This window comes from Dermacentor silvarum, chromosome 8 (assembly GCF_013339745.2).
Source record: "Dermacentor silvarum isolate Dsil-2018 chromosome 8, BIME_Dsil_1.4, whole genome shotgun sequence".
Lineage (NCBI taxonomy): Eukaryota > Metazoa > Arthropoda > Arachnida > Ixodida > Ixodidae > Dermacentor > Dermacentor silvarum.
Genome location: NC_051161.1, coordinates 30,768,342 through 30,782,839, shown reverse-complemented (window position 1 = coordinate 30,782,839; position 14,498 = coordinate 30,768,342). Strand labels below are relative to the sequence as shown.

General features: G+C 41.1%; 1 protein-coding gene across 1 annotated transcript in view; it reads right to left on the bottom strand.

The window, feature by feature from the left end:
* Positions 1 to 14,498, bottom strand: part of LOC119462048 (uncharacterized) — a 110,803-nt gene that overhangs the window by 58,047 nt on the left and 38,258 nt on the right. Inside the window, exons 37-46 of the mRNA XM_049672404.1 lie at positions 13,452 to 13,577; positions 12,142 to 12,362; positions 11,601 to 11,698; positions 10,370 to 10,478; positions 9,572 to 9,712; positions 8,166 to 8,279; positions 7,605 to 7,746; positions 6,986 to 7,138; positions 6,815 to 6,889; positions 3,524 to 3,649 (exon numbers count right to left, since the gene is read on the bottom strand). Coding sequence (XP_049528361.1) covers positions 3,524 to 3,649; positions 6,815 to 6,889; positions 6,986 to 7,138; positions 7,605 to 7,746; positions 8,166 to 8,279; positions 9,572 to 9,712; positions 10,370 to 10,478; positions 11,601 to 11,698; positions 12,142 to 12,362; positions 13,452 to 13,577 — 1,305 coding nt within the window. The remainder of the gene's footprint in view (positions 1 to 3,523; positions 3,650 to 6,814; positions 6,890 to 6,985; positions 7,139 to 7,604; positions 7,747 to 8,165; positions 8,280 to 9,571; positions 9,713 to 10,369; positions 10,479 to 11,600; positions 11,699 to 12,141; positions 12,363 to 13,451; positions 13,578 to 14,498) is intronic.

Below are 14,498 nucleotides of genomic sequence, written 5' to 3'. Positions count from 1 at the left end.
GTCGATGCAGCTACCTACAGGGGTTTGTTATAATGTTAACAGTTTTAAAAAACCACCTGTGGCATATATAACACAAATCTACTCAATGAGCTGGATTACTTGACACAGACAATAACTTCCACTGGAAATTTAAATGCATAACTGACTAAACAAAATTTAACTAATAAAGTTATTAACTATAATTACTTTAGTACACATATCGTAACATGTCAGTTGAAGGTGTTGTATATGTACCTGCTGTATCCTTTATATATGCTATATTCTAGCCCATTGTTGTGGCGTGGCTGTGCCTGTTTAATGTTTCATGCGGCGTGTCCACGGGAATATTTGCGCAGTGCACCGGGCGCTGTAGTTGTGCTGTGTAGTATGTTGTGTGGCGTTTGGCTTCTTGTTGCTAGGCGCTGCTCCCATGTGCTCAGGCAGACGCTTTATGCGTAGCATTGTGAATAGACCTGAATAAACGGTTCAACTAAATTTGCATCTATTCCTTTAAGATGTAACAATGCAACAATCTGGTGATGAGGATGGGATCCAACGTCAAGAACGGAAGACGGCATCCACAGTCAGCAAGTTACCAAAGTTTGATCCCGACAGCGAAAGCTTTGATGTCTTCATCGAACGCTTCGAACTGTACATTATGGCTAATGAAGTCGCCAAATACATGAGTCTGCACTTGGTTCTGCGTGCCATCGAAGAAAACTTGTGGTTGAACCCATCTCCCGATGACTGTTGACGGTAATGCGTCAGCATTGAATCAATATAGAAACACATCGTATCACCACTGTCAAAACGAGTTATGTATGAGGCGTGTACTGTAGCAGGACTCCTCTTTTGCACTTCCCTAAGAACACTCAGCGCCATCTAGTGCCGCCACCGAGAAGCCTGCGTGTGGCCTCTAAAATGCATGGCGTGCCGATGCGTGCAAACGCTGAGAAATGCATCATGCGGCAACTGGGCTCCTCTCTTGCGCTTCTTTCTGGATATGTCGTGCTGCCCAGAAGTCCGCACGTGGCCTCTGAGACAAGAAGCGTGGCGTGCTGGTGCCTGCAAATGCTGAGAATTGTTCCCTCGCTTGTAACACACTCAATGGCACATACTCCATGACCCAAGTAGGCAAGAGGTTTATTGAACAGCAGCACATACCTAGTTCAATTATGGTGCAGCCTGCTAATGCGTTGGGTTGCTGTCCTTGAGGAACCCTTGTGGCATGGGTTCGATTGCACTCAGCATTGGGGAAATTTAAGGGATCTTTTCCGTCATTGTAGAGCAGCACTTTCCCAGAGGCACATACCTAGTTGCCCAAGATGGTGCCAAAGACTTTCATTTAAGAACGGCACACACCTACTGGCACATACCCAGTGCGCCAAGTCGGCGTCAAAGAGTTTCTTTGAACAGAAGTACCTGCCCAGTCCTGCGTCTACAGTGGCCTGTGTCAGCTTGAAAGAGGTTCATTGAAGATCAGCATGTATGTACACACTGCTACATACTCAGTGACCCAAGTTGGTACAATGGTTGGTTTTGAACCCTGTTACCTCAGCACAGCAGCCCAATGCGCTACCCATTCGACCACGAACTACCCAGTGACCCAGGTAAGCTGGAAAACAGTTAAGTGTGCAGTGACTCTGAAATGGTTCCCTGGAAAGGTGGCATGAGTGAAGTCTTCCACTACATATTTAGTTGTGCTTGGAAACAGTGCGTTTTGTACATCAAGATTATTTTCAACACTTTGTTCTTGATGAAAACCAAACAAACAGGGAATTGTTGCATCACTACAACTCAAAGGAATAGAGACGCAGATTTCATTGAACCATTTATTCGATGCACTCATGATGCCCCACATATAGTGTCTGCATGAGCACACGGGAGCAGCGCCTAGCGACAAGAAACCAAACCCCCCATGAAACAAATGAACACAACCACAGAGTCCGGTGTGCTGTGCTCAGCGTTTTCCACGGACACACTGCATGAAACTAAACAGGCACGGCCGCGCCACAGCAATGGACAAGAATACAGCATTCATCAAGAACACAGCAGGTACCTATATACAACAGAAGGCAATGATGTGACAAGGCACATCTACTTTGAACAAAATTTTCCAGCTAGCACCAGTTTTGAGATAAGTGCTGTCAAACTTGCGATAAAAATGCGCTGTATCATTTATTTTTAACAAAATGCCTTTTTACGCATTGCAGCTCTAAGCTTACTGGAACACCAATGCACTTTGATGCAAAATTTGGGCACATATCTACAGACTCGTGTCATCCTCAGAATTCATTCCAAGTGGATATGGCACATAGAAATGATTAGATGTGATGCTGGTTCCAATTTTTGTTTCGTTTTTACCTTTCCTACTGCACAAACACATACACACACAAAAAGAGAGGGTAAATGACCTTTACTGCCTACGACGACAAACATGCAGTGGTGCTATCCAATGACATTGTTAGGCAGTTAATTTTTTAATGGTAATCTTTTCTGGCACTGTGGTTACTCAGTTACACAAAGAGGAACACAAAAATTACTTTAGGTTGGCAGGCTACTACTTCGATAGAAAAAGGGAGCTTATTATGGAAGAAAAAGTAAACCTGGCTGGCTTTTTTTTTTTTTTTTTCCCAAGCCTTGGCACTGATGAAGTCAGTCTCACATTGAAGATTTGTCTATTTTTGTGTAACTGGGCCCCCTTCCACAAAGTTGCCAGGTTGAATCTCTGCTTAATTTGGAATGCAACGTAATCTATGTTTAAGGATGAGTGACTAACTAGCACTGCGCAGATGTAGCCAAAATCTATGATGTCACAGGCACCTCATGCAGGAAGGTGGCACTACCTTGTCTTTTAATCTTTCTTGGTTTGTGGAGTGGCCACTCATGAAAACATCAGCTTAGCTGCAATTCCGGAAGTGCAGTCAACCAATGTACATTAATTCATTATTTCTTCAAAGAGACACTAAAGAGCAACACAAAATTTAGTCTGTTGAAGTGCTTCTTCAAGACTCAATTTGCACTTATTTGGCAGAAAAAGCATAGCTCTTAGTGAAGAAAATGAAACACAAGGTTTAATCTCTTGAATTTCACACCAAAACTTCATTGTTGGCATGTAGTTTGACATCAAGAATTTTCACATACTAATTTCATAGAATTTTCACAGATTTTTGCATATATTTGGCTTATTTTATTCTTTATTATTCTTATTTTAATATTCAGAAGTCCCTATATTCAATATTTGGCTTCTTCACAGTGCATTGTAATGCTTAATTATTGATAACTATTAACTAATTCTCAGCAAATGCTGTCTAAATGTCATTAGAACCTAGAGCAGAACTTCTATCCCATTTTTCATTTTTGTGTTTTCTCTGGATGAGCAAGACTGCAGTCATGGTAAGACTGATGTTACCAGTATTCTAGGAGTGCAATTTACCAATCTAAATTTCTTTACCATTCTTCATTAGTATCCACTTAACTAAACACAATATGCATAATTCATTAAAAAAGAGGCAAGAATGCTACGCTTCTATGTCATAGTTACCATCATTTATGTAGAAGCGATCATTGCTGGTGTAGTGCATGAGGCCCATGTAAGCCATGTAGGGGCATAGTTGTGCCACAAGGGGCAAGTTGGGGAGCCGACGAGAAAACAGACAGATGATGAACACTGTAAAGGAGAACAGATGTTTGATGTTTGGCTACCAGTGTTTATTAATCATTTGTTTAGAAACAAATCAGAACCATGCAATTTCTAGTATCACCCATACCTTCCAATTCTCTCATGCGTTATATTGCACAAGTACCTTGCTGTTCACATTACTAATAACCTTTCAACTTCACGGCACGTACATGTTATCCAAGAAACAATGCCAATCCACCTTGGTTACATTCTTGAATGCTGCACCTAGTTTACTGAAATTAGATTTTTATAAAAGCACCCAAACTAGTCTTTCCTGGAAATGCATTTTTAATTGTGCAACTCTTATTTTCTGCGGCCAATGCTGATACATTGGCTTTATTTCTGCAAAAAGAATGCTCAACCTACCAAGCCTTTCAGAACACTAAAAGTGTTCTTGTACTCACATTTTTTCACAAAATTTAATATCTTGTAGCATATGTGTGCATGTGTGGGTGCACATTCGTGCCATTTCTCTATCAAGGCACTTGAAATAAATAAATCTTGATACCTTGCAGTGCTTTACTCAAGTTTTTTATTAACTTTTTATAAATTTCGGTTGTAAGGAAATTGTTCAGCTGAATAATGTGAGCTGGCATGGGCTTCTATGAATGGCAGGGCAGTCTAGATATGCTCGCGGCTAATGAAGTTCAATGTCAACAGTTATATCAGTGGGACATAAAACAAGACCTAGGCCTTGTAGGTTAGCAAGCCAAAGTATATTAGTCGTATTAGTGTTCACATTTCATTATCGAAATAAAGAACAGTACCAAATGTCACCGAAAAGAAATGAAATTTCCATGGGCCGACTAAATGCATCAACAATGCACATAATAAAGACAGCAAAAGGCACAGTTAATTGTCTGCAATGGTGCAATGGTGATTGCACACTTCCATAAAATTGTTGCAATTCTGAAAGTGCAGACATCACAAATACAAGAACATTTGAAATTCTGACTCGTGTAACTTTTAAAAGCGCCAATAATTTCACTGCTGCTATCTGGTTGACAAAACACAAAAGTGGCTTGGAAAGTACGGAAAATTGCAAATGGTGATACAGAGAACCCAATGCAAGTTTTGCTTTCTGTCCAGAATCAGAGCCATTTATGTTCCTCTCAACTAGTCACAACTGTGTGGATGTACATTAGGTTTTCTGACCAGATGTGGATGAGCAGTGCCACTGTAATAAAACCATACATTTCGAACAAGCACGGAGTATGTCATCTCTCTTCTATAACCAATCATGCCTTCGACTGGGTACGCGAGGTATTTGAGAACACAACGTTGGCTTCAGGCAGAGAACAATATCTCCAGCAAAAATAGACATATTTTACCAAACTTTGGGAAATACTTCTCTTACGGTTTATTTCCACAATTATTCAATCAATCTGCCATCCACAGCAATAACCAATTCAATTCGGCTTTGGAAACAGCTGCATGCACGGATCAGGTGGTCCTTAGAGATGTTGGCCATTGAGACGGCAATAGCTGCCTTCAGCAAGCCTTTTGTATTTTGTGGCTGTTTGTTGGCCTCTTCTCTGAACTACACCGCAGACATAGTAGTCGAGCGGATTTAAATCTGGAGAACTAGGAGGCCACAAGTTGGGAGTGAAGTGGTTGTGGAAGCTGGCAGACAGCCACTCCTGGGTGACGCAGGTGGTGTGGGTGGGAGCCAAATCTTGATGAAAGACTTAAGGTCTTCCTTTGGAAACAGTCTCAATCCAGGTCTTTACAACGATGGCAAGCACCTGCACGTACACGTTAGCATTAATGCGGAATCCTTCTGCAAAAAAGTGTGGGGGCACGACGTCACCCTCGTTGCTCTGTGGGGATGCGCGACTCTCACACGTCCCCTGATGTTGTTTTCCCCGCATGTCTCCTGTAGTCCGGCTTCTCTGCGTGGCTAAGCCCGGCGGTGGTTGCGGCGCGTTGCGAGAGATGGCGCTAGTGTCGCGATGCTAACGCCACCGAACGGCGAGGTCACTTGGGAGAAAAAGGTCGGAGGCGCTCTCTCTTTGGCTGGGGATCGGCGACCAACACGCACGAACGCTTCGCGCGTGCGCCGGCCTGCTTCGCGCGACCGTCGCGCGAGGCTAAGAGCAGGACACCGGTATGGACGAACATGGATCGTTCGAGCGCGCCACCGTTCGCGTGACTGTACACGTGAACGACTAGGCGATGGTGTCATAGCATGGGGCGAACGTATTCACTCGCTATCGGTCGCGGTGAGTCGGACTTCCTTGATTTGTCGCGCGCCCGTGTGAATGTTCTATTGGTTGTAATTCGGCTAGTATGTATTAGTGTATGAAAGGTGCAATAAATGCCCTTGTGATTGTCTGCACTACTGCGTTGTCGTTCATTTGTCCCAAGAGCACATGTGTGAGACCCCACAGCTCATGACGGCTAACACCATCACAGACAAAGGAAATTTTGTGTGCATCGCTGTAGGCACCTCATCAGCGCTTGCTCAACGCCACCTGTCATTACGGCGGTTAATTTTTTGGTCTTGGTCCAAGTTCTTTTCATCTGAAAAAAAGCCAGAGCATTCCAGGCTCCTCACGTCTCTTCAGCTTGCTTAGCAAGTGCTTGGGCCGGAGCAGGAAATTCTCCAGAGTTTTATCGGACATGAATTGCCCCCTCCTCATGACATAGGAATGGTACCTCAAGTCCTCGTGTACAGCGAGCCTGACAGTCAATGCTGCGACTTGGAGCTCCTTTGCAATGGCCCGCATTGGCTTCCCTGGGCGTAACTCACGATGACTTGCAGCCCCCGGAGAAAATCAGGGGTTCGACAATGTCTGACCGCTGACTGCTGACTGCTTTTTCCTTTTCGCCACAGATGCCACATCACCGCCAGAACATGTCAGTTCTGTCCACACCTTGTAAATGAAAGACTTCGCTACATTCAGAAAGGTGGCAATTTCAATGTCGTTGTGGTGTGCGGCCAGGGCGATGAGGACTGCATGGCGTTTCATTTCCTGCGTCAACCTGTACACTTCTACATTTGAACAAACTGCACAGTATGAATGATAAGGGGTCAACCAACAAGAAGCCACACACCTAGATAGATATGATGAGCCTGCTGGTCTCTATGGCGATAAGGAATAGTGTTCTCAAATACCTCGTGCACCCAGTATTTCACAGAAAGTGCCGTACCTCCTTTGGTATGTCTTTTCATTGGCCGGTCTTCTGGCTTTTCATTTGGTTCCTGTGACTGCGGGTGTTTTCGTACTTGAAAACACGGAAAGAAACATGCAATAACAATGGTTATCTTAACTGTAACCTCCCCTTATTAAAAGTAGCAGTGACAGCAAAAATGGTAACTACTTGTGTGTTGCCCGTGCACTGTTGTGCTGGTGTGCTCCATGTGCACTGGTGTGGTATTCTCCATGTGCACTGGTGTGGTTGTGTTCCCCACGTGCACTGATGCAGTTGTGCTCTCCATGTGCACTGGTGCGGTTCTGTCAGAATCTGTGCTTTCTGCATTGGAGAAAGAGTGAGAGGAAGTTGTAAGAGTTTGCTCAGTGCAAGGAATGGCGGAGAATGGCAGGCGTTGTTTCATGTGGGCACCGTGCACAGCTATGAGTGCAGTAGGCACAATGTAAAGTAAGGGAAGGCCATATGAGAATGTGGCTATGGCAGCATTTCATTTCCAATAACTCGGTTCATACAAGGTGCATTAAAAAGCTTCATGTTGCAAAAGTGTCATGAGATGCCCTTTAAGTACCACATTCTACACCTTTCATAATAGGCATTACAGGGCCCGACGAAAGAAGGATACAACTTGCCTGATACAAATTTTTTGTCACATTAGGCAAACACAAAAAGCAGGTATGAGCTTTTAAATTTACTGTTGGTGAATGTGCAAATAGCTTGTCCTTAAATACTATATTATGCACAAGCATTCCAGAAGAGGTTGACATGCTCACAAACAAAATCAAAGCACCTGCTGTTCTGTTGAGCTGTGAAGCTATCATTTTAAGTCTCGTAACAGGCTGTCTAGCACTGCAATCCCCAGTCCAGTCTTCGTACTCCACGTAGAAAGCAGTAATGCAGCCCTGCTTGAGCTTCTTCATAAACTTGAGCACCTAAATATTGAATAGAAGAAAAAATAAATTGCTTTGTAACTGAAAGAATAACTGTGGATTCGGTTTAAGTACAGTTAATTAAGTTACTTATATATTTTTTCTGCCCCTATAAATGCCTTTGCCATGCCAATAGTTCAAGACAGCTTACTTCATGCATATAAGGCTAACCTTGAGCTGCACGTGAAGCAAATTCAATTTCTTAGTAAAGCCAAAACCACTTATTCAGCCCAAGGTATGCACCTTACCTCCAAAAGTACAATTCTGTGACATACGTAGTGCACATTTCAATACAGACTGCCCCTATACACTCAATGAGTCCCCAGTTCGGACACTCATAAAATGTCCTAGTCTTCAACTGCACACAGGAAGAATACTTGCACACAGGAAGAATATTTATAACTATACAGCAATTCACTTACCTGCTCTACCATGACTCTTTCATCTTGAAATGAGTATATCATAGAGCCATTTCTCTGTATTGATTTGGCATGCTTGTCGTCATATTCTGTCTTCATTTTTGGATTGGGACATGTCTGGAACAAACGTAAGGCCTATGCAATCAGCAGCTCTTATATTTTCAGACTACTGAGAAGATAAATGACTGTAACATGTTTGCAGTGCCATGGCTACAATCCACGAAAGCTAGAAGCAGAGTTTGTACGAACATTGCAGTGTGACACAGCAGCTGTGATGTAGTGCTATGATTGCAAAACAGAGAAATAGCATGCACAAAACTCTCACTAAAAAAAAAAAAATTAAAAAGGGTTGTGAAATGGCCATGTGAGCAACAGTTATGATCTAGGAAATGGGTAACTGTGCTCATGCATCACACTTTGGTTCAGGCTTAAACAGACTTAATAAGCAACCACAAAAACTAGGTATTATAGCATGTGGACCTCGGATCGAACAAACAATCTTGCAGTCTCGAGCCTGGCATTGTAACCCCTACATCATGGCTGCTTTGCACAAGTAAACAGATAACGATTGTGTTGGGTGCTCAGACTAACCAATGGTTTTCTGCCGCATCATCTCGGGCACCATACCCCATCGTTGATCAAAGCATGGTAGTACCTGGGACATTTGTGCATGTGGCACACACTTCCTTTTCTCTGCCAGCATTCACATTGCTCTGCATGTGCTGCCTGTGAGATTCACAGGTTTAAATAGGCAAAAAAAGAAAAAAATAAAGAAGAAAGAAATGTAGAGTTGCAAGCATGCTGCATGCTTCTTCTTTACCTTGTAGGGAGTCTTTTAGCTCTGGCCTGTAGTTTAAAGGAGTCCTTTAGGTGGCACTGCAATTCCCTCAAAGTTTTTCATTAGTATTGGCAAACTTTTCTGAGTTGAGATAGCATAAGAGTTTCTAAATTTATGGAGGCGTTAGGCCTAGGCTTAAAAATACTGTTCACAGTCACAGAGTTGAGAGAGAATTGCCACTGGGCAACTTCATAAACCAACCTGGTGATTGCATACAGGTGCTGCCCAGGCCGTTCATAGAGTTGAAAGCTGCCTCATACCAAGTTTAACAAACTTATTTGCATATACAGCGTCAAGTCCCCCCCGCCACAGGAGATTTCTAATGACTTTGTTAAACTGTTGTTGTTGTTGTTAGAACGTTTATTAAAATAATCATAAAAAGTTCCGCCCCCAGGAAATGAATCCATCAGGGCGGAGGGAGGGGTAAAAGAGGAGGTTCAAATATTATTCATCATAACTGAAACCTTTGTTCAAGTGATGTTCTCTTAAGTGAGATTTTACGTATATGGATGGAGCTTTAGATGAGCAGTAAAAAAAAAAAAAAAAAAAAAAAAAAAAAAAACCTACTTACATTGGCATAGCCTAACCAACGTTCCCAGGCACAGGAAGAACCAATGGTGTATGCAGTGCTATTCAGGTGGTACTCCGTCACAGCCATAGGCAGAGACAGACCAACTGCTGTCTCAAAGTCAGACTCCTGTGTCAGTGCCGCCTGCAATGAGGTTCAATTTCCAATCCAGGCAGCTGTCTTGGAATTTACGTGATATGAAATCTCAAGGATTTACACCTCAATTCAAATTTTTGGGAGGTTTATGAAGGTAAACACATACTTGGAACAATAGTTTGGTTGGCTAGTTTTCAATACAACAACAAAATTGTCTGCCTTTGAAAACACAAAGGATAGTTTATCACTGTACCAAAAGGCAGATACTAAGCAAACATTACTGCATTCTGTACATTAAAGCAAAAAAAAAAAAAAAAGACCAAGAGGGGTTGAACTGTAATTTCTGTAAGAGATGATTATTCTTGCTGAGACTTCATAGTGCACTGATGATGAATATAGAAAAAAATGTGTGTTTAGATTACAGAATATATATATTTGATGTTTTGAAAAAAGGATTAAATACTAGGATACAGTGAAAAGCTTTACTGCCTCTCAAAGGCAAGTAAGACAGTGATAATAAGTCTAATAATAATAATAAGAATAATTAATAAGTCTAATAATAATAATAATAATAATAAGAAGAATCTAATAAGAATGTTATTGCAGCACATAACTACCAGTATTTAGCCATTTAGCCAATTAAACATGCAATATTCATTTACAGAACAGAATAAGCATTGTTTATTATTAGCAGCCACAGCTTACCAAATTTTCATAATCTTGTTCTTCAATTGGCTTCAAGAAGGGATCGGCAATGACACATTTTGATGGCACAGAGTAATGATGCTTCACAAGGACAAGTACATCGCATTTCCTTAAAATAAAGGTGAAAAATCAGAAGATAAATGTCAAGTACTAAAATTTTTCTGAGAACATCTTGGCATAGTCAACAATTTAAGGTTGCACATGCCTAACAAGTACAGCATTAAACTGGTCATTTAAACCAGTCTGCGCTTTCGCTGCAACTCATTTATGCCACTTGACATCTTTTATTCGAAAGATCGAGAGGTCCTTGCTGATCATTGCATTGACGGTTACTTATCCCTATGTGCAATGATAGGCATCTTTCTCTAGGCTAGCTCCCACCCATTGCTGTCATTTCGACTGCAATAGGTAGTATGTTTACTAAAATTAATAATGAGTGATCACAAACAACTCCAGCTCATGACTGCAAGAGTTGAATCCTTTCAACTCGTGATCATGAGCCGCAATCAATGTTCATGTTTTATCACTTTTTCCAGTCTTTTACGGTGTTAATTTTCCCTTAGCGGTGGAAATGCTACAGGCATTGAAGTTCCAACTAGACCAACTTTCTGCATTATATATGTATAGAAAGTGCTGCATGGTTCAGAAGAAGCAAGAGCACATTGCATGGTAAGCTCTCATGCCAAAGAGATTGTTGGAGTGCTAACATCTTAGTGTACTCTTTAAAATGATCTTGGCATACCAAAGCACCGTATGTCCCGACCTAACACCTTGGTTGCTCCTGTTTTGCAATATTCCTGCTTCTGGATTATTTAACAGCTGTGTGAATATCTATTTCCATAAAATTACTTACTGCTTTATGTCATTGTTCAAAGCAGGCTAGATGTTTTTCACATTGGTGTCATGCAAGACGAAACTCTCAGACCAGGGGCTATATTCTTGGTTGATCATGTAAGAGATATCACTTTCAGTGCGCGTTCACTGGATAATCCAATGAACACGACGCCCATCACTCCAATTAGGCACCACGTTGGACATTACATCACACAACAGTGGAAGTGTCACCAAAAGTGATTGACTGAGAATATGTCTCCAGATGAAGTCATGGCACTTTCGTTATGAGAACATGAATGTGCAAGTGACAGAGCAAGCAAGATAAGGACATGCAATCAAGGAAATACCGCTGCATTTTTTTGCTTAGGTGAGCAAGAGCACATGCATGGAAACTCACTTTGCAAACTTGAGCAGCTGTTGTATATCATTCACACTTGTCAACCCAACAAGAAGCATGACATGATTGTCAGCTTGGCTGAAGAACTTCCATACTTTCTGGGCAAAAGAAAGGAGACAAGATTTTTTTCTAAAGTATATTATAATTGCAATACATTTTTGTTAGACATGAAGTAAATTAATGTACAATTCAACACTAAACAACATAATCATAACTTAACAGAAGTCACATCATGCAAAAAGTTATAAAGATGTGATGCAAGAAAGAAAAAGAAAGAAAACACTGGAAACAAGTGTCAAAGGTTTGGAACAAGATAAAATGGAAAGTTGGTTTTAGATTATTTAGAGATGTATTCAAACAAAAGGTTCCTGAATAATTCCTGAAAAGGTTCTTGAATGAAAAGGTTCCTGTACAGACTGCAGAACATGTTGCACAGTACACTTAGGATAGTTTTAACTATAGAAAACAAAAAGTATTAGGTCTGAGGTGAAAGAAAAAGAATCTTGGAGCTCATTATTATTTTCCTACAATTGAATCTCACCTCGTACAGGCCATACGCTTCAGCCATTGGGACATCGGGGAAGAAGAAGGCCAGCCCAGATATTTTGGCCACTTTTATCTTGTTTCTAAGTAGCTGAAGATGATCTTGAAGTTGAGAATCCGCAAATCGCATAAGTGTCTTGATAGTATGAGGCTCTGGTGCGAACAACAATCCTTTCACCCTGTCTCTGTCCAGAGCAACAAGCTGGTCATAACCCAGATCTAAGGTAAGAAAGCACTATAAGGTAAGGTGATCCTAGTGAAAAATGGTTGCCATGCATTATTAAGTCACTTATAACTATTGAGTCGACTCTACAATATGAGCATGTTGCTAAGTTGAGATCCACAGCATGCTTCATTGTCATTGTTGACATTTTTCTTACTATATTGAAGCATTTAACTGTTGTAGAATTTCTTCTACATTGCCCTCTTCTGCCTCCTTTTCTTTATTAGCGTCATTCATAATTATTACAGTATAAACACCAGCTCACTTGCTGATGGTTTCAGGATCAAGAGCATGCTGCTTCAATTCACGGCTGGAACAAAAGCACGAAATTTCATTTCCATTGCTTTGCTGGCAGATTGATGGCTGATAACAAGTTTGTCAAGATTAGAGAGAGCGATGGGTCAGCCAAAACATTGACATTAACAATTAGCTCAAGCTTAACAGCTTATTTCTTACATGCAATGGAGAGCTATACAATAAAAGCACTGACATAAATAGTTTGTAATAATTCAATAAACAATACTGGAGCTCCATTTCATGCACAGGTAGTTTCATAACTTGCCAAGCATGACAAATTGCATTAGTGCAATAAAGTCTCATAAATAAATCAACATGCACTTAGTATAATAATTATGAAATGCTGGACATTCATCCTTATTGCTATGCCACAGTTTAAAAGCAATGAAGGTTGCCGAGTTGTCATATACAGCCAAAATACATGCAAATCATATGACGGCCATGTGCTATGTATTGCACCAGCTAATTCAGAAGAAATCCTATGTATACTATCTTCCAGAAAAAGTGTAGCCCATTATGAAGGTGGTACTGCAAGGTATGTAGCATTGCTGCAATTTCTGATGACTGCTTGATTTTAGGAAGTGGATGTCTCTGCAGTCTCTAGAATTTCCTTAATGTGAGAGCATGCCACGACCTCAGTGCCATGAAAAGGGTTGACAGAGGCCCCTGCCAAAGTTGCATTCAACAATATTTCCTTGGAGCAGACAGTACTTGCCATGTGCAAACACTTGTCGGACACTACTCATATTAAAATTATAATAATAAATAATGCAGACATGCAGACTCACCAAGCCGAACTTTCAATTCTCTGGTACCTTCAGTCAATGCAATGTTCATGTAAATGACATAATCGCATACTTGGGTCAAAAGATCCGGAAACCTGATTTCCTTTGAATAAACACACATGAGAGAGCCTGCAAAAAATATATATAAAAAAAATAAAAGCCCTTAGAGTTAGAAGCTTACCACATACCCAGTTTTCTACTTTTGTCAACAAAACATTGAAACTGTGAACATTGCCTGAAGAAACAATGGACAGCACGTGCACCCTTCTTTACCACGTAACAGCAATTTTACAACATATGCAACTGGACCTGGTAAAAATGAAGTTGATATCGACACAAAATTACCTTCATTACTATCAAATATTTGTTATAAGCATATATGCTGATAGCAGTCAAATAAACTTTGTAATTGGGGCTATAAAAGAGAAATGCTAGTGTGCATTATGCCTCGAACAGGCAAGCAAAGGGTCTCCTGTTGGTTTCAATTGCCTATCAGCAACTTGCTGAACCGATACATGGCACATGAACAATGGCAACAGTGCATTTGAGGTGAGATCACCAGACTGGCATGTTGGCTTGCCAGCTATGGGCCAGCCAAGCCAAGCCGTTGGCCAAAACTTATGTGCACATCTAAAAGTGCTGTTTCAAGTTGACCTTGCTTAGAATTTTACATTTTTGCTACAAAAAATAACTGCTTTGAGCTGCCGAGGTAATATTTGCTTCTCTTTAACCGATACTGTCTCGAATCTCGCATTTTCAGCTTTGTGATAGCGGTAAAATGCCCACTGAAATGAAGCATTGCCAACCAAATTTTAGATTTCCTTTATTGTATCCAATAATTTGTTATATCAGTCTTCATTATATCAATGCTCAACTGTACAAGAGATGACCACTCCTGGAAAAGCCTCAGAGTAATCCTTAATTAGAAAGTTTTAGAATAGCGTTTGCAACCAAACGTAAACGCACTACGCACGTAAAGAAATAGCATTGTCCTCACTACGCATGCTCTGTACATTATTGGGTTTCCGCGGTTTACGCACAGTATGCGAA